Below are 20,754 nucleotides of genomic sequence, written 5' to 3'. Positions count from 1 at the left end.
CAGCAGAAGCCAGAGTGTTCTTCCAGTCTAGCTACCTGTGTACCAGAAAGCAGGAAAGAGGAAAAACTCACATTTAAAACAAACAAAAAGCTAGAGGAGGGTGGGGGGGGAATCAAGAACCATCTGAAATTAGTGCTTTTAATCATTGTTAGGTAGGTTGGGTAAAATTAAACTTTTAGTTCTGTGGTGTCCAACACACAAGCCACTAACCACAGGTGGCTACAGGCAGTCCCCGGGTTACGTACAAGATAGGGACTGTAGGTTTGTACTTAAGTTGAATTTGTACTTAAGTCGGAACTGGCGTCCAGATTCAGCCGCTGCTGAAACTGACCAGCGGCTGACTACAGGAAGCCCAGGGAAGAGTAACTCTGCCTCGGGCTTCCTGTAGTCAGCCGCTGGTCAGTTTCAGCAGCGGCTGACTTGGGGACGCCTGGGGCAGAGCAGCTGGGGTGCTGCTGGGATGGTCCAGTAGCGCCGCTCCTCACTCCTTGGCGCTACTGGACCAACCCAGCAGCACCCCAGCTGCTCTGCCCCAGGCGTCCCCAAGTCAGCCGCTGCTGAAACTGACCAGCAGCGGCTGAATCAGGATGCCTGGGGCAGAGCAGCTGGGGTACTGCCGGGTTGGTCCAGGGTTGGTCCAGTAGCGCTGAGGAGCTGGGGGGGTCTGCTGGGGAGGTCTGCTGGGGAGGAGGGGAGGCGCACTAGCTGCAGCAGACCATGGAAACGCGGGCGGCGGGACCGAGACGCGCCGCGGTGCCGCCCCCTGGGTCCTCCGCGGCTTTGCTCCGTGTCTCCCTGGTCTGCTGGGGGAGGGTCCCACAGCAGACCAGGGAGATGTGGAGGAAAGCCGCGGAGGACCCGGGCGGCAGGACTGCGGTGCGTCTGGGCTTTCCTCGCCCCGGAGGACGCGGGCGGTGGGACCGCGGCGCGTCTGGGCGGTCCTGACGCCCGCGTCCTCCGGGGCGAGAAGAGCCCCGTTTGTAAGTACGGATCCGACATAAGTCGGATCCGTGTAACTCGGCGACTGCCTGTATTTGGCTGGTTGAGTGTCGCTAGTTCTTGAATGTGGCTATTGCTTCAGCACTGTTTGTATACGACAGTTCTAGTCGCTGTTGCCTTAAAATTCCATTATACGTGTATGTTAAGTATTGATACGAACATCTTAAGGTTTTAGTGTGAGAGGTAGTTCCACACTTCTAAGAGAAGCTTTTTATTAAAGTTTTCCCCAGAAATAGCATACACTATATAGTACGATAATCTCAGTGGGATAAATGGGTGTTCACTTGCCTGTTTCTAGATCGGGGTGGGCAATCATATTGGGGGGGGGGCACTATGCAATTTTGGAAAGTGGTCAAGGGCCACACTTTTCTGTGGAAGAGATGCAGAGTCTAGGATGAAGGCTGGGTGCAGAAGGGGGCACAGGGTAAGGAACTAATGGTGTCTGAGAGGGAGTTTAGATGAAGGGGGTGGTTGTGACCTGGGTTAGGGGATTGGAGTGCAAGGGGCAGTGTGGGTGCAGGAGAGGATTCTGGCCTAAGGAAAAAGTGTAGGAGGGGCTGTATCAGAGGCAGCAGCATAGAGTGGCAGGGGGCTCCTCAGGAGCGAGGCCAGAGCGTACTGGCTCCCGACCTCATCCCTGGGGACTATAGAATAGTTAAGTAAGCAATAAGAATTCATGAGGTTAACCGACTATTCAATTAAACAATATTGAACTTCCCTAATCTATTCCAATTGTGGCTACCAGCTTCAGTATCTCCTGGAACTTCATTAGACTCTGTGAAACCATTTGGTTTCCATCATCTCAGAATTAGGCTGATCCATTCAGATTTGGCCGGAAAGAGAGAGACTCATGACATTTGCTCCAGTGGTTTTGCCTACATTCTGAATGCCACCTGGAATATAAGATTTGGTTCCTGCTGTCACACACCGCCATCTTCATGTCATTTTTCTTTCCCACTACTTCTCTTCTATTTTGTGCCTTCTGTTTAATAAAAGTGTTAGGTGGCCCAGTCTGTCTTAAAACTCCGCTGTGAATCTATGACCAGGGAAGCAGCTAATGGCAAAGTATTAAATACCCAGTCTGACACTGATACAAGTTTACGAGGTCTCAGAGTAGCTGATAAGACTGGTGTTGTACCCTTGTTTCTCTAGCAGTGAGGTTGCAAGTAAATCAGTACCAGAAACAGAAGCTACATTTTTCTGCCCTTGCTGGGTTTTTTTTCTCTCACTAAAAGTTTGAGTGAGAAAGTCTGGATCAGACTTTAATAGCAACAGTTCCAACCCATCAACTTTTTTCTCCAGAAAGGACACTTATTATCATCTAAAAGACTATCACATGTTTTTTTTCCACTATAAAAATTTGACAGCTAAAGGGAAGAGGAATAAGGGATATTTCAATGATACTTTTACAGAATAGTTAAAGAAAGGAAACTGTGGTGTTTGCTCTAAATAAATATTACCATTTTTTCTATTACAGAATGCGCACACTTGCTTTTGGCCCACAATGCTCCAGTAAAGGTGAAAAATGCTCAGGGATGGAGTCCTCTTGCAGAAGCAATCAGTTATGGGGACAGACAAATGAGTAAGAAACCTTTGCTGATTACTTGGGTGATGTAAACAGAAGTCTGTCTTAGAGTAGGAAATGAGGTCTGCTTAGCTGACATGTTTGATTACTTGTCACTTTATGGAGACAAAGACAGTGTGTGTTGGTTGTTTAGGTCCCATCTAAGGTTGACTGCGTCTAGTTAACATTTATTTAAAATGCTACTGCCTTTGCCTATCCTGGATACTGAGGTCTTTAAAAATGTTAGTTAACTGTTAAATAATATCTCTGCTAAACTAAGGCCAAATCCATACTACAGGGGAAGGTTGGCTTAAGGTACACAATTCTAGATGTGTAAATGTAGCTGGAGTTGACGTACCTTAAGCTGAGTTTTGGCACTGTCCTCACAGTGGAAGTCAACGGGAGCATTTCTTGTGTTGACGTCCCTCACTCCTCGTGAGTATGCATACCAATGCCGCCATAGGCACCCTCAGCATTCGATTTAGTCAGGTCTTTATTAGAACCACTAAATTGAATGCTGAATGATTGACTGCACAGTGTCAATCATCCCACAAGTGGAGACTTGACCACAGTTTCTCTAGTCCTCATAGCACCAGAGTAAGCTAAAGTAGTGGCTCTCAAACTGGGAGTTGTCCTGTCAGGAGGTTGCAAGGTAATTACATAGGGGAGTTGTGAGCAGACAGCCTTCATTCCCAAACCTCAATTTGCTTCCAGCATTTATAATAGTTTAAAATAAATTCAAACATATTTTTTTATCTAGGGTGGGGAGGGGAGAGGATTACACTCAGAGGCATATTTATGAAAGGAGTTACCAATGCGAAAGTCTGGGAACCACTGGGTTAAAGCAAAGACCAAAATTAAATATGTTTAAGACCTTGTTTTTCAGTGACTATGAAAACAACAAACTGACTTTCTCTAAACAAGAATAAAATCATAAACCAAGGTAGCAGTGTGATTCACTCATATCTGGTTGTTTCTTCACTCATTGGGACAGCTTAATGCCTCTTAAAATTTAATCAACCAGCTATGTGTTAAGTATGTCAAATGACGTTTCTACTTGTGATTAATGAGAGGGAGTTTGTGTGCAGATAACACATAACCACTATCAGTGGGATATTACTTTTGTCTTTGGTCACAAGCTGTGTTGAATGAGTTACTTATCCATTCTTTTCCCAAGTGAAGCAGTAATGGTCAAAATTAGCCCACTACCACCTATTAATGGATGGCAATTATGTACTTCATTATTTATGGTTTGTTTTTTTTTACCACTTCTCACAGTATACAACTTAATGTTTTGCTGCTCATCTTATATACTACCAGCATTTTAAACACAGGGCATTCCTCTGTGGTGAGAGATTCTCTCCCATGGAAGTAACATCTTCCGCTGACACATTTCCAGCAATGTGCAAGCCAAAGTGCAGTGCAGCAAGAAATGTTGCCATGAACTTACATGTGCTGGTTATGTTGCAAAACAGAGTTACTGAAGCTTTCTTACTGTTGTGATTCTAGTATAGTTATATATAATTACACATTTTAAATGTCTGATGAAACAGACACTTTCTTACATTTCTGTATTTGAAAAGCTTTGGAAGATGAATCTCTGCGCAGAGGTGTTCACAACCTGAGCAAAATATTTGATTTACAGTTCACTTCTATTTAGTTACAGCACTCCTAAGGAAGCTGAAGCAGCAGTCCAGGGAAAGTGTTGAAGAAAAGCGACCTCGATTATTAAAAGCCCTGAAAGAGGTAAGCTTAAGGAAACTGTTGATAAATGACAATTATTCTTTTATGAGCGTCACACTGAGCCAGAATGAGATCATGTGCCCTGCCACTCCCTAGCAGAGCTAATTTCAAACCAGATAGCCCTTTGGGGAAGTATATTTTCTGTATCTTGAAAGAGTTAATGGTCACCACATGGTGGGGCAGATGATCTCTGAGTGGGGACGTGTGGAGACAATACATTCCTAAAGCAAAAAGTACTGTGGAAAGGTAACATGTATCACTATTGAATTTTCAGAGATTCTTTAATTAAACTATATGTGCTAAAATGCTGGTGTACTTGAAAATTACATTTTTCATTTCCTACTGTTACAGGAATTGACATTACTTTTGATTTGGCAGGTTGAGTCATAATGAATCTCTGGAATGTGATAGTTTACACCTGGAATGGGCCGCAAGAGTGGCCCTCCTTCACTCCTCCTGGAAGAGGGGTTCCATCTGTGGCTCTCTTAGCTAACCTTCTCCTCCATGTGCCTCTTGTTAACTGGGACACGAGAGTCCCGCATTTACTTGCTCTTCTTCCTTCCTTCTAACACTTTTGGAGTGCCCAGTCCCTGTTCCTCCCTTCTCTCTCCCAAAATTGGAACACTGCAAACATCTGATTTGTGGTATTCCTGCTCTGGAATGGAAGGGAAAAAGCAGGTAAGTGTGGGGCATGCAGGAGAAGGGAGGCAGCGTGAGTGTAAACCATGGGAAGGAACGGGTAGCCAGGGGGTCCACAGGCTGTAGGTTGAGCTTCAGTATGCCGCATGTGACCCATTACTGGTTTATACACACAAGTTATTCTCAGATTGGCTACGTCTAGACTGGCCCCTTCTTCGGAAGAGGCATGCTAATTTCTAACTTTGTAATAGGGAAATCCGCGGGGGATTTAAATATCCCCCGCGGGATTTAAATAAACATGGCCGCCGCTTTTTTTCTGGCTTGGGGAAAGAGTGTCCAGACTTGCAAGTAGGAATAAGAGATCCTCTGGAATAGGGCTTTATTCCGGAGGATCGCGCCAGTCTGGACGCTCTTTTCCGGCTTTTCCCCAACCCGGGAAAAAGCGGCGGCCATGTTTATTTAAATCCCGCAGGGGATATTTAAATCCCCCGCGGAGTTCCCTATTCCAAAGTTAGAAATTAGCATGCCTCTTCCGAAGAAGGAGTCAGTCTAGACGTAGCCATTCAGTATGAGACATTTTCATTGTTTGTTTAGTCACTAGAGTGCTGGTTCCCAAACTGTTGTTCACTACCACTCATGGTGAAGTGACTAGTCATATTGGTTGTTTCCAACTGTTCCATAGTATTACGATATAGCCAGGGCTAATACTTTCCTATGTAAGCAACTGATGTGATTGCAAATAGGTCAGAAGAGTATATGTATCTGGAGCGAGAGGGGGTTATGCATACTGCAAAATAGTGTGTCCCCCTCCTATCATTTATTGCTTCCATTTCATAGCTTCATGTTTTAGAGGACCCATCTTTAGGGATAAGACGATAGCTCAAGCTCTATGCCTAGTTATCCCCAGGTGCTCTGCAGAAGCAGAGAGTGCCTGTGAGGAGGAGGCACCATGTGCACCAGAGCAACAGTTAGAAATGGTTATAGAAGGCACAGTTTATGGAAGGAGGAATTCTCCATCTACTGCAGAATAGTTACAGGCATATTTACTTTGTATTGGATTAGGTCTTTAAGCTTCTCTTTTTAGGAATAACCCTATCCCTTCCACAAAATATATTTTGTTTCTAATATATTTCAGATATCCATCTTACTAGATGTAACATTGAATCTTTCTCTTCCTTCCCCCTTTGTCAGAGCAGTGAAAGTTTTTAGCTTAGTGTTTCATTTAAATAAATGTGCCTCTAGATGCAACAGCTGAATTTTCCATGTGCACGATATGTTCCTCAAAGCAGTAGTATGAAACGTAAAAGATTCTGTACAGTTTCAAATTGTTGCTGCCTGTTCTCTTGTGAGACCACTAGCTGCTATAAAATATCACTAGTGCTTGCAACTTCTTTCGGGTGAACGGTAAAATGTGGAAGAACGTGGAAAATAGAGGCTTGAGTCCACATCCATTTAAAGTATGTATTTGTAAAACAGATCTGTGCACCAATGGGTTCTCACCAGCCCCAGCAAGGTTGGCAGACAGTCACTACGGTTACAGGCAGTCCCCGGGTTACATGGATCCGACTTGCCCCGTTTGTAAGTAGGGATCCAATGTAAGGCAACCCCGCACTAGCTGCTTCCCCCCAGCAGCCTAGGGAGACGCGGAGCGGCTTTTCTCAGCAGACACCTCAGCTTGAGAATAAAGGACTGAGGGAAGTGAGGTGTGGGAGAATAAAACTGAGCTCTGGAGAAATGTTTGGCTAGAGTTTCCCTTACAATATGTACCAGTTCCGACTTACATACAAATTCAACTTAAGAACAAACCTACGGTCCCTATCTTGTACGTAACCCGGGGACTGCCTGTACTTTGAACTTCCAGCTAAATCTAAACTCCATAACTCTAGATATTACCATTGTCTGGTGGTGCAGGTGATCTGACCATCACAGAAAGGAAAGGGATCAGTGAGGGGGTTGGGGGAGGGAAAGAAGAACAGACAGAAAGAGAGAGAATGTATGAGTACTTAAACAAGACACATATTGGTGTTTAGTTTATCATCAACAGCCAAAATCTTTAGTCCTATTTCCCCAGATGTTCTCTTACATCTCAGGATAGTCCAGAGTTTTCTAGGAAGACAGGCCCCATCCTGTACAGAGTTTCCCACAAACTTCTTACCTTTGTGCCCTCTCCTCCTGCCTCTTTCTGGAACTGATCTTCCTGCTCTCTCCATTGACAGTTCTTCAGTCTTCAAGTTTTGACTGCTTCCTCTTCTTCTGTCTGTGGAATGGTCTAAATTTGGCTTATATAGTCTCTAGACACACTCAGCAAACTCTGAGAGGTCGGCTAATTGGCATCAGCTGCTTAGTTTTTCCCTCCTCCCATGTGACAGTTTACACTGTCAGAAGATCATTATGCTATAATTGTATATAAATTACACTTTTATAGATGCAAAAGCGATGAGGAGTCCTGTGGCACCTTTATAGACTAACAGATTTATTTGAGCTTAAGGTTTCATGGGTGAAGACCTACTTCGTCAGATGCAGGCTACCCCTCTGATACTTTTATAAATGGGATTTTCTGGACCTTAAATCTTATAAATCATTCATTTATTCAGGAAGGAATTTCTGCTTGCTTTTTTCACCTGAAGAATAGAAGTCTATTCCCTGGAGGTGGTTTGATCAGTATTGGGCACAAATACAGGCTCAGTAAAATAGCTGTTGTATTCCTCTTTTGCATAGACACATGACCGTTTTTATAATACCTCAATTTATTATATTTAATCATAAAAAAGTGTTTGGAAAAAGTACTTCTTTTTATTGCTTCCTGGAAATATTCTAATGCAAACGTTTGCAGAAAGTCCAATTTTGAACTTGTAAACATTAATGTGTGCACCAGAAACTGAGTTATACTTCTGTAATTATGGAACAAGTAGTACTACTTGAGCTGTGTGTTCAATTAAAGTAGCCAATGCAGCCTGAATTTTTAATATTGGATATTTACAACAAACTGTTTATGCCTAGTCCACAGTCCAAAAAGGGCTTGAATGATTGAAAATAAAAGAAATTCAGAAATAAAAGCTATTGATGGGCTGAACTTAGTTATACCTGTTTTAATTTTAGTTTTATTTTCCCAAGATGAAATTTGTGTTTTGCATGTCTTACTGGAAATGTTTAACAACTGTAAATATAGCTAGTGATGCATTCATCAATGATATATTCGTATTTTTTTCAGTTAGGTGACTTCTATCTAGAACTTCACTGGGATTTTCAAAGTTGGGGTAAGGACTATACTATCTATCTGTATGTACTGATAAGTGTAGTATCCCCCTAAAAATTAGACTCCAGCATTGTCGAAAGGGAAAAAAAAACTAAGCCCCACGGACAACCTTTTCTTTTAGACGTTGTATACAGAATTTTAAAACCAGTTTGCATGGAAAAGTGTCTGCTGAACTCTGAAAATTTGTTGAGTATGTACAACAATTGGGTTTGTTACAAAGTAAATTGTGCTCTACCTGCACTTTTCTGATAGAGGGAGGAACCGGGTCTTCCTAGAGTGGTGGTGTTTCATGCCTGATTCACAATGCCTTGATATGGCAGTCAGCCTTTACCCAGGAATATAGCCAGAATTGCACTGACATTCCACCACCAACCTCCCACAATAGTGAGCAGCACAGCCTTGAGTGGAGTCCATCCTCCAGTGGCTTTCCCTTTAACCATCCTATTCTGTTAATATAGAGTTGAGTTCCTCTTTATGTAAATCCAGTTTCATAAGAATAAGACACACCCCAGCAGTGCATTTCAGAACAATTATTGCTCTTCTCAGTAGGGATGTAAAATCCTGGTTAATTAGTTAGCTGATTAAGCAGGATCCCGTGCTGCAGGGTCCCCCCCACTGCATACGGGGCAGCCAGCTCCTGCTTCACCCTTTCAACTCCATGCAGGGCTGTGGGCTGCTGCTACTGGACCCTCCCGGGCTAGCTCAGCCCTCTGTCCATGGGGGGCTACACTTGGCTACTGGTTAACTGGTCAGTACCCGGTAAGCATCACCTGGTAATGGTGATACTTAGTGGTTACCTGTTCACATCCCTACTTCACAATGGGCTCTGTTGATTCTGCAGTTGGTTCTTATGGCTTTATAATGCCACTCAACATTCTGGGGCATTTAAACTATTAATTAGTTTACTGCTGTAAAATAAAAAGGTGCTTTTGAAAATGCAATTAGCTGTGTGTTGTATCTGTTTTCTCACATATTAATATTATTGTCCTGATGTCCATTTTCACTGCTGGTTTAATGTTCATTTGAAGTTTAGATTTGCTACACTTCCATTTCAGTCGCTTCAGTACAGTAACTGTAACTAAGCTTTTTAACCAATATAATAGAGGTAAAGGAAATGCTGAAATCATGACTTAAACATGAGCAGCTAGGAGACACATATTTGGAAAACTGTATATGGTTCAGCAGGCTTCAGAGCATTTTAAGCAGTCGTAGGATGCAGTAGGCAATCTAACTACAGGGCATTTGTTCATTTTTCAATAATTGATTGCAGCACGATTTTTTCCATAATTTAGGTACAGTTTCAATAAAAATGTAAATGGGCAGCTTATGCTTAAAGTACAGCAATACTTGAAGATGAATTAAATTTCTGTGTTTTTATAAAAAAAAAAAGTATATTGCTGAGAGGGTCATGTCATGCAAAGTACTTATATTTCTTAGATCTTAAGTATTAATACTTTTCTTTTACATGTAGTGCCTTTACTTTCTCGAATTCTGCCTTCTGATGCATGTAAAATATACAAGCAAGGTATAAATATCAGGTAAGTACGGATTTGTGCTGACTATAAACTTAAGCTAAAGCCAAATGTTTGTTACTGAATTCTAACAATATAACTGAAATATCACTTCTTGTTCTGGTTTGAAGGCCATAAATGGCTCAAGCCTCTAGAGCTTTCTGAAACAGTTTTGTGTTTGCATGCTTTTTTTTTAAAGTGTAGCGTTAGGGAGTTTGAATTGCACATTGTCCCTTTAAAAAAGATCCTTTCTTATTTTATTTTCCAGAATAAAACTTCCTTGAAAATAACCAAGAACTGCATTCTAAGCTAGTTGTAAAGGTTTAGTTTTGTTTTAAATTAAAATTTGCTTTGATTGTATAATGGTTAGGTTTCAGGGGTCTTTATGGAAATGAATCAAATAAGCATTTACAATTATTTTAATCTCAAAAAATGGGATATCGCTGTTAAATTTACTTACTCCAAATCATGCCTCTGAGATAGATATTGGTTAACAGGATAAAATTAAGGGAAGAAACTTAGTTAAGGAAAATCAGTAAATAGGGAGACATACTTCATAACTGTATTTTGTGGGATGTGGGTGAAGTGCATTATAATTTGTTCCATCCAGTTTCAAGTGACAAAGCATCAGAGAACACTGTAGTGAAAACATCTTTTTGGCAAAATGTGCCCTACATATCTGAATAAATCTTTACCATTTGTTGCCTTTTAGATTCTAAATTCTTATTTAATTCAATTCTATGAATACTTCCAAAGGCGCCTAATGTGTTTTTATAATATTTGTAATATGTGTTTTCTGATATTCTTGTTAATTGGAATACAGCTTTCTGTTCTTCTAGGTGTTAAAGTTGGTTTTCTTAGGTGATGCTCTTGACTAACAAAAAGTGCCTCTGAAACTTAACTGGACACCGTGACCATTAACTTAAATTCAAGTTGTTGGGACAATGAATTTTGATGACTTTCTTACTGAGACATTTACAGAAACACATAGTTCAGTTGTACCTATCATGTAACACATTCATGTCTGAGACCCATGTCTATAGTATGAGATGAGGTTGAATTTATTAGGGTCCACTATTTTTAGTACCTGATTTTGTAAAGCTGAAGGTGCATGCACCTTCTGTGCATAAGAATTCAACGTGTTCTAAGTAGCATGTACCCAGTAGGATGGCAACCATCAACTTTGAGAGTGATGCAGTGTGGGTAGCTATCCCACAGTGCCTGTACCTCTCTGCATTCTGGGTTTGATCTGACAAAAGTGTCTGACAGAATGTTGGGAGGTGGAGGGGGGATGAGGCAGATCACCTAATCAGAGATTTTGGGCAGCCAGACAATAAGGAGAGCAGAGTGAGGGGCAATACAAATCCGAGAAGCTTTGACAGACAGTTTTATGTATGGCCAATTTTGAGAGTCATGCATGTTTCTCTTAAGGAGGTACCCTTGCATTCAGTGTGCTTACCTGTAACCTCTCTCCTCTTCAACGCAAGCAATAGAGAGACTGTTTTTGAGAAATCATGTTTTTATTTAAGAAACATAGCAGAGACAGAACAATAGTCCAGGGTGGGAGCTTTGGGGGAGGTAGATGATCACAATTGCAAGGACAGCCTTTTGCTTTGTGATGCCTCCCTGGAGGTTGAGTGAGGCTTTCCTTGACTCTCCCCCTCCCCCTCTCCCCCTTGTCCTTGTTCTAGGGTGCCTGGGAGAGGAGGCTATGGAACCTGGGGAGGAGGGTATGTTGGTCCACAAGGGCTTCAGGGGGCTCCTATAGATGCCCTGGAAAGCTGCTGTGAATGTCAAGGTTCTCTCCTGGTGCTTCACTTACAGTTCCCTGTGTGCTCTCCTTTCCTCATGCTTTGTTGGCATCTCCTTCAGCAGCATATCCCTCCATTCACTTACATGCTCCCTGTCCAAGTTGGTGGATTGTTTGAATATCTCTTCCCTAGTCTGTTTTTGCCTGTGGATTTGTGCCAAGCATACAGCTGATACCTCCAGTATCCCGGAGAAACCTCTGCAGTCTAGACGTACCCAGAATGTGGCTGCTTATGTGTAGGAAAGTTCCCTGCAGTGTATATGTATGCTAGATAAAATCAGTCAGTATCCTGATACTATGAAGTTTTGGGGACAAAAGGATGCAGTGGCAACTTTTCTTAAAACCTTTTTCTTTTCTAATTCTGCTATATTGATACAGTATGAAGGGAAAGAATTATTATTTGTCACAAAAGTAACATTAAGATCCATATAACTATTTGTGATGTACTAAGTCTTGTACATTTTACTCCATTCATATAATTGAATCCCCATGCATTTTCCTATGGATTTGTGCCACAACTTGTTAGTTTGCATTTATTCAGACAATATTACTACATTTGGAGTTAGTCGTGTAAGCAAAAAGCAGTTGATGGCCTATTTAAGTGAAATTTGCAATAATAATTACATTAAAACACAGTGAAAATGTGACTTCACTGTCAGTTTTGGAAAAAAACAACAACGCTCTTGATATTAATTGAACTCTTTTGTGCATTTGAACAGTTCTGGATAACTACTTTTGCAAAGTTGCTTTACCACGGGTATATTTCCACAGGCTTGACACAACTTTAATAGATTTTACTGACATGAAGTGCCAACGAGGGGATTTAAGCTTCATTTTCAATGGTGATGCAGCACCCTCTGAATCTTTTGTAGTCTTAGACAACGAACAGAAAGTTTACCAGCGAATACATCATGAGGTGAGCAGCTGCATATATACATGATGTTAAACACATTACTTTATATGTATAGATCATCAATACTAATGAAATACTTACATAAATGTGTATTCTGGTAAAAAGTCCGGTTCTGTACCCAAATGTGGCTCAAGTAATAACAATGAGGTAATCCTTTTACAAGGAAATCTTTCAAATGCCAAAATGGTTGGAAGGGTTGATAAATAATGAAGAGGACAGGTCAGGGAGAGTGAACGGAATTGCTTGGTGAAGTGGGCCCAAACAAACTGTGTTTTTAATATGCCCAAAGTAAGGTCATACATCCAGGAACCAAGAATATAGGCCATGCTTATAGAGTGGAGACATGCTGTCTTGGGAAGTCTTGACTCTGAAAGATTTGAGTATCATGGTGAATGGTATGAGCTTCCAGTAATACATGGTGTCTAAAAGAATGAATAGTATCCTTAAAAATGTAAACAGGGGACTCAAGTAGAAGTAGGTTGCATTTTTATTTGGCACAGATTTATGCAACTGTTGCTGGAATAATGTTACCAGTTCTAGTGTTCCCAATTCAGGAAGGATGTTGAAGATAAATTGGAGAGGATTTGGAGAATGGCTATGAGAATATTAAAGAATTAGAAAATATGCGTCGTAGTTGCACTCTTAAAGCATTCTGTTTTAAACAAATAGAAGGTTAAAAAGTGACTTGATCAGTCTGTAAGTACAAAGGCACATGCCAGTATAGACGCTGTCTTGCGCAAATACTTTTAACGGAAGAGTTTTTCTGTTAAAAGTATTTGCGCAAAATCATGCCAGTGTAGATGCAGCCCTGATGTTTTGGTGTATTAGTGCTTGTGTAGGAATGTGGTAATCCAACATAACTACATTTCTGGAAAGATACTGATTTTAAAATAGCAAATTAAAAAAGAAACTAAAAATATGTTAACATTTCTGCGCAAGCAAATAGGTCATTTTTTAAATTAAAATGGTGATCTTGAAATTGGCTTTTAGTTCAGCCACCAAATTTGCTTCTGTTTATATGGATGGTGATGTAAACATCAACAACGTGGGGTAAAGTGCTTTCAAATAATAACTTTAAAGTGTCTTGATAGGTTTTAGTTACCTGTCCCTTTCCCTGGAAACAGAGAACAATTGGAGCAGAGTTTGTAAGCACATCACCTCATAGAATCATACAATACTAGGACTGGAAGGGACCTCAAGAGGTTATCGAGTCCAGTCCCCTGCCCTCATGGCAGGACCAAATACTTGTCTAGACCAGTGGTCCCCAACCATTTTAAGCTGCTGGGTACCAGGGGACGTGGCCGTTAGCCTGCCGGGTGCCAGAGGGCGGGGAAACTCGTGTTCCTGGGGGCGGGGCCACACATACGCCACACCCCCATGAGCCACGTGCTTGGGGCCAGCAACCTTATGCACCATGGGGCTGCCCATTTGCAGCAATCCTGGGGACAGCGTCCTGCAGAGCCACGTGCCCAAAGCCGGCAACTCACCCCTCCATAGTTGCATGCCCGGGGGAGGGGATGCCAATTTGCCATGCGCCTGGGGCCTGCGCTGTCCGTGTGCCGCGTACCCAGGGCACGGGTGGCACTTTGCCGTTCTCCCGGGGCTGGCGCCCCCGATAGCTGTGCACCCGGGGCGCGGGCGACCAATTCTCCGTGCTCCTGGGGCCGGCTATGGCACCACGCATGTGCCACGCGCCCAGGGCAGGGCCAGTGCTGAGCACTTGGCGGCGCCCGCGGGCACTGTATTGGGGACCACTGGTCTAGACCAGTGGTCCCCAGCCTTTTGAGGTTGTCGGGCGCCAGGGGGCATGGCCGTTTGCCCGCCGGGTGCCAGGGGGTGGGGACACTTGCGCGCGCCCGGGGGTGGGCCCCCCCCAGCCGCGTGCCCGGGGCTGGCGCTCCCCCCTGCCCCCTCCCGCCGAGTGCCGCGCGCCCGGCGCTCCCCCCGCCAAGCACGCTCCCCCTGCAAGCACCCGTGCGCCATGTGCCCGGGGCCAGGCCAGCCCCGAGCACCTGGCAGGCGCCATGGCTCCCGCGGGCACCGTGTTGGGGACCACGGGTCTAGACCATCCCTGATAGACATTTATCTAACCTACTTTTAAATATCTTCACAGATGAAGATTCCACAACCTCCCTGGGCAATTTATTCCAGTGTTTGACTACCCTGACAGTTAGGAACTTTTTCCTAATGTTCAGCCTAAACCTCCCTTTCTGCAGTTTAAGCCCATTGCTTCTTTTTCTATCCCCAGTGGCCAAGATGAACAAGTTTTCTCCCTCCTCCTTATGACACCCTTTTAGATATCTGGAAACTGCTATCATGTCCCCCCTCAATCTTCTCTTTTCTAAACTAAACAAGCCCAGTTCCTTCAGCCTTCCCTCATAGGTCATGTTCTGTAGACCTTTAATCATTCTCGTTGCTCTTCTCTGAATGCTCTCCAATTTATCCATTTTTCTTGAAATGTGGTGCCCAGAACTGAACACACTACTCCAATTGAGGCCTAACCAGCACAGAGTAGAGTGGAAGAATGACTTCTCGTGTCTTGCTCACAATACACCTGTTGATGCATCCCAGAATCATGTTTGCTTTCTTTGCAACAGCATCACACTGCTGACTCATATTCAACTTGTGGTCCACTATACCCCTAGATCCTTTTCTGCCGTACTCCTTCCCAGACAGTCGCTTCCCATTCTGTATGTATGAAACTGATTGCTCTTTCCTAAGTGGAGCACTTTGCATTTGTCTTTATTAAACTTCATCCAATTTACCTCAGACCATTTCTCCAATTTGTCCAGGTCATTTTGAATTATGACCCTATCTTCCAGAGCAGTCGCAACCCCTCCCAGCTTGGTATCATCTGCAAAATTAATAAGTGTACTTTCTATACCAATCTCTAAATCATTGATGAAGATATTGAACAGAGCCAATCCCAAAACAGACCCTTGCAGAACCTCACTTGTTATGCCTTTCCAGAAGGATTGTGAACCATTAATAACTACTCTCTGAGTACGGTTATCCAGCCAGTTATGCACCCACCTTATAGTAGCTCCTTCTAAGTTGTATTTACCTAGTTTATTGATAAGAATATCATGTGAGACTGTATCAAACACTTAGACTTTAGTAAGGTATACCACATCCACTGCTTCTCCCTTATCCACAAGACTCGTTATCCTATTAAAGAAAGCTGTCAGATTGGTTTTACATGATTTGTTCTTTACAAATCCATGCTGGCTGTTCCCTATCACCTTGCCACTTTCCAAGTGTTTACAGATGACCTTCTCTCTTATCCCATGACAACTTATTTTACTTAAATGCCTTTGGTGGGGGACCTTGTCAAAGGTCAACCATTGAAGTTAGGTACTAGCAGTGCTATTTGAGGGTTTTTTTGTTTTGTTATAGCACCAAACTGTGTGTGACTCTCTTTTGACATTGGTAATATAATGAATATTAAATTTGCAAAGGAGCACTCAAAGACAAAGTCATTGCAGAGAAACTAAATTAATTCTTTGCTTTGGTCTTCACAGCTGAGGATGTTAGGGAGATTCCCAAATGTGAACCATTCTTTTTAGGTGACAAATCTGAGGAATTGTCCCAGATTGAGGTGTCATTAAAGGAGGTCTTTGAACAAAGTGATCAACTTAACAGTAATAAGTCACTGGAACCGGACAGCATTCATTCAAGACTTCTGAAAGAATTCTTATATGAAATTGTGTACTGTTAACTGTGCTTTGTAACCTATTTAAGTCATGTGTAACCTATGTAAGTACCTAATGACTGGAAGATAGTGTGACACCAATGTTTAAAAAGTGCTCTAGTGGTGATCCTGGTAATTACAGACCGGTAAGTCTAATGTCAGTTCCAGGCAAATTAGTTGAAACAACAGCAAATAATAAAATTGCCAGACACACAGATGAACGTAATTTGTTGGGAGGAAGTCAACATGGTTTCTGTAAAAGGAAATCATGCCTTACTGATCTGTTAGAGTTCTTTGACAAACATATGGACAAGAGGGACGCAATGGATATAGTGTACTTAGATTTCCAGAAAGCCTTTGACAAGGTCCCTCACCAAGGAGGGAGTAAGTTGTCATGAGATAAGAGAGAAGGTCATCTTGTGGATTGATAACTGATTAAAAGACAAGCAACAAAGGGTAGGAATAAATGGTAAGTTTTTGGAATGGAGAGCGGTAACTAGCGGTTTTCCCCCAAGGGTCCATACTGGGACCAATCCTATTCAACTTGTATAAATGATCTAGAGAATGGGGTAAACAGCCAGGTGGCAAAATTTGCAGATGATACTAAACTGCTTAAGTTAATTAAGATCAAAGCAGACTGAGAGTTTCAAAAGGATTTCACCAAACTAAGTGATTGGGCAACAAAATGGCAAATGAAATTTAATGTTGATAAATCTAAAGTTATGCACATTGGGGGAAAAATCCCAACTATACATGCAATATATGTGGGACTAATTTAACTATAACTACTGAAGACAGATATCTGGAGTCATTGTGGATAGTTCTCTGAAAACATCTACTCAGTGTGGAGTGGCGGTCAAAAAAGTAAATGGTACGTTAGGAATCATTAATAAAGGGATAGAGAATGACTTGTTGCCTCTCACCTTAAATACTGCATATGCCCACATCTTGAATACTGTGTACAGATGTGGTCTCCTCATCTCAAAAAAGATATATTGGCTTTGGAAAAGGTTCAGAAAAGGGCAACAAAAATGATTAGGCGTTTGGAATGGGTGCCATGTGAAGAGAGATTAGAAAGACTGGGACTTCTCATCTTGGAAAAGAGGAGACAGGAGGGGATTTGATAGAGGTAGTAAAATCATGACAGTATGGAGGGAGTGAATAAGGAAAAGTTACTGACTTATTCCTATAAAATAAGAACTAGGGGTCACCAAATGAAATTAATATGTAACAGGTTTAAAACAAAAGGAAGGTGGTTTTTTTTTTTTCCTTTCCCACACAGCACTCAATCAGCCAGTGGAACTCCTTGCCAGAGGACGTTTTGAAGATCAGGAATTTAACAGGGTTCAAAAAAGAACTTGATAACCCCCATGAATTTAAGTCCATCAGTGGCTATTAGCCAAGATGGGTAGGAATGGTGTCCCTAGCTTCTGTTTGTCAGAGGCTGGAAATGGATGACAGGAGAAGGAACACGTGACGATTTCCTGTTCTGTTCACTCCCTCTGGGGCATCTGGCATTGGCCACTGTTGGAAGACAGGATACTGGGCTAGATGGATCTTTGGTCTGACTCAGTATGGTGGTTCTTATGTCCCTTGAGTGGCATTAAATTAGGTGAGACTGTATCCTGTATACTAAACTACTAGTGCACTTGGCTGGCAGTTTCAAACCATTTGTCTCCTTCTATAATACCAGTTGTATTACCAGACCATTGTTGTATGCCATTTTTTGAATATTGCTATTGAAATAATTTGTTCTTGAAGCATTCATAATTTTCTGAGGGAGAAAAATTGTCCAATTAAATCATAAGTCTTATTCATGCATGGTCTGCTTTTAAAAATGATAAAGGTTAAAATAATAAGTACTTTTCAGTATATTAGGATTTCTTTTGTTTCAGGAATCTGAAATGGAAACAGAAGAGGAAGTTGACATTTTGATGAGCAGTGATATTTATTCAGCCACATTATCAACCAAATCAATTACCTTCACACGTGCCCAAACAGGATGGCTTTTCAGAGAAGACAAAACAGTAAGTCTAAACAGAGTCTCTCAGTCATAACCAGCCCTTTCTTTGTTACTGTGTTCAAAATAGCACTGGCATATGATGGTAATGCAAAAGATGAGTTAAGAATTTCTTTGTCTTCAACATTTGTATCATGTAAAATCTTGCCTCTCTGAGTTGCAAGTCCTGGAAGAAGAGGGTTTAAGTTCATGGCTGAAGCAGAGTCTGTGCTGGATAGCGGAGGCAGTGTAGCAAGCATAGTAAAAGAATCTTTGATCCATTAGGAAAGAGTACAGAAAAGTACAGTACAGGCAGTCCCCGGGTTACGTACAAGATAGGGACTGTAGGTTTGTTCTTAAGTTGAATTTGTACGTAAGTCGGAACTGGCGTCCAGATTCAGCCGCTGCTGAAACTGACCAGCGGCTGACTACAGGTTTCAACAGCGGCTGAATCTGGACGCCTGGGACAGAGCAGATGGGGCGCTGCCGGCCGCACCTTGGCGCTGCGCGGACCAACCCGGCAGCACCCCAGCTGCTCTACCCCAGGTGTCCCCAAGTCAGCTGCTGCTGAAACTGATCAGCGGCTGATTCCAGGAAGCCCGGGGCAGAGCAACTCTGCCTCGGGCTTCCTGAAGTCAGCCGCTGGTCAGTTTCAGCAGCGGCTGACTTGGGGACGCCTGGGGCAGAGCAGCTGGGGTGCTGCTGGGTTGGTCCAGTAGCACCAAGGAGCGGCGCTACTGGACCAACCCAGCAGCACCCCAGCTGCTCTTCTGAAACTGACCAGCAGCGGCTGAATCAGGACGCCTGGGGCAGAGCAGCTGGTGTGCTGCCGGGTTAGTCCAGTAGCGCCGAGGAGTGGCGCTGCGGGACCAACCGGCAGTGCCCCAGCTGCTCTACCACAGGCGTCCGTGAGAAAAGTCTGGTCTGCTGGGGGTGGGGGGGCGCACTAGTTGCGCCCCCCCACCCCCAGCAGACCAGGGAGACACAGGCGGCGGGACCGCGGCACGTCTGGGGATCCCGCCGCCCAGGTCCTCCACGGCTTTGCTCCGCATCTCCCTGGTCTTCTGCCCCCCCCCGGGCAGACCAGGGAGACGTGGAGCAGCTTTTCTTGCCCCAGAGGACGCGGGTGGTAGGACCACGGCGTGTCTGGGCAGTCCCGCCACCCACGTCCTCTGGGGCGAGAAAAGCCCCGTTCGTAAGTACGGATCCGACGTAAGTAACCCGGGGACTACCTGTATTGCACAGTAGTAGTAGGGAATGAACAAGATATGAAGAGGAACTGAAGTTAGAAGTAGGAATGGGGAGTAGGCAAATTCAAGGAGAGCTTATAATGAAGACTTGATAATGAAGATGTGTTTAAATATATTGCTATAGTTCAGACTATCAGTATTTAGATGCCACACCAATAGTTGACACATGAAAACATTGGATAGAAACCTAAACAATGGCAAAAAGTACAGCCGCTCCCCGAGTTATGACCGTTCGCACTTACGACCAAAGCTCCCATGGAGCGATTAAGGCGGTCCCCAAGTTACGAACGTGACCCGCGCTTACGAACAGCGTGGTCGTGTGTAACTCAGTGGGGTCCGAGTTACGAACAGTTCGAGTTACGGACCAAATGTTGGTCCGTAACTTGTTCATAACTCGGTGAGTGGCTGTACAGCAATTCCTTTACTACCTCGGGCTAATGAAAACAATTTCAATTTAAAAACTCCCTGGGGTCTTTTTCTGATAGCTGACATCTCTTACAAGGTACTCTGTCAAAACACTCCCCTCTTGTCAGGATGCATTGTTCAACCAATCTCTGCTTCAGTTGGTTCTCCTACCAGTTCCTGTTCAGGGCAGGCAGTATTGCAGGTAAATCAATAATCATCTTATCTACACACTCTGTCCGTACCGTCGACATTCCTGCTCCTAGGTAATATAGGCAGATGCAAAGATGATGCAAAAGTACGACTTACTGTTTTTTTTTAAAAACATGTACTATAGAAGGATTTATTCCTGGGGGATTCACCCGAAAAATGTGACAGTTTTAAAGCTTAATCAGCATGACTTCAGAAAGCCAGTGCACATTGATACCTCAACTTTAACTCTATTTTGGCTGATAATTTTGAAAAAAATACCTAATTGTAACTCTGCATAGAAATTGAGCTCATTATACTTTTTACACTTCTTATCTCCTAATTCCACCCAAGTCTGCACTACGACTGCATCATCAGTTACAAATAGAAAACACAGTTCACTGCATTTGCATTTTGCCAGGATGCAATCAGAACTTGCAGAAATCTACGTTAATTTGAATTAACAAGGGGAACCTCCCAAATTCTAGTTACTGCTCTTACAATTATAGACACAGAATGTACAGAATGCCAGTACTTTACACTTGTTCAGGTTTGGTCGTCTTGAAGAAATTGAAACAGAGATAGAATAGGCTCAGAAAATATCAATCCTGGTCAAAGGCCTGGGAGATTTACTTATGATGTCCTAATCTAGGAATATTTAGTGCAGAAAGGTAATTTAGGAGAGTTTTGAAGCTTAGTTAGAGAAACTTAAGTAGCTTGTAGGATCAAGCCCTTATGTTCAATTGAACACAGGAGGTGGTGCTCAGCATTTCATGAAATAAATTTGA

General features: G+C 43.0%; 1 protein-coding gene across 2 annotated transcripts in view; it reads left to right on the top strand.

Moving 5' to 3' along the window:
* Window positions 1-20,754, top strand: part of ANKRD13C (ankyrin repeat domain 13C) — a 66,683-nt gene that overhangs the window by 25,788 nt on the left and 20,141 nt on the right. The window contains exons 3-8 of one of the 2 annotated variants that reach the window (XM_075936232.2): window positions 2,477-2,581; window positions 4,209-4,309; window positions 8,157-8,202; window positions 9,673-9,739; window positions 12,294-12,438; window positions 18,022-18,153. In XM_075936232.2, the coding sequence (XP_075792347.1) occupies window positions 2,477-2,581; window positions 4,209-4,309; window positions 8,157-8,202; window positions 9,673-9,739; window positions 12,294-12,438; window positions 18,022-18,153 (596 nt within the window). The remainder of the gene's footprint in view (window positions 1-2,476; window positions 2,582-4,208; window positions 4,310-8,156; window positions 8,203-9,672; window positions 9,740-12,293; window positions 12,439-18,021; window positions 18,154-20,754) is intronic. The other variant, XM_075936233.2, reaches the window with a different exon arrangement.

This window comes from Pelodiscus sinensis, chromosome 9, assembly GCF_052426305.1.
Source record: "Pelodiscus sinensis isolate ZL-2025 chromosome 9, ASM5242630v1, whole genome shotgun sequence".
Taxonomy (NCBI): domain Eukaryota; kingdom Metazoa; phylum Chordata; order Testudines; family Trionychidae; genus Pelodiscus; species Pelodiscus sinensis.
The sequence above is the reverse complement of the archived record's forward strand: the minus strand, read 5'-3'. Positions and strand labels throughout refer to the sequence as shown.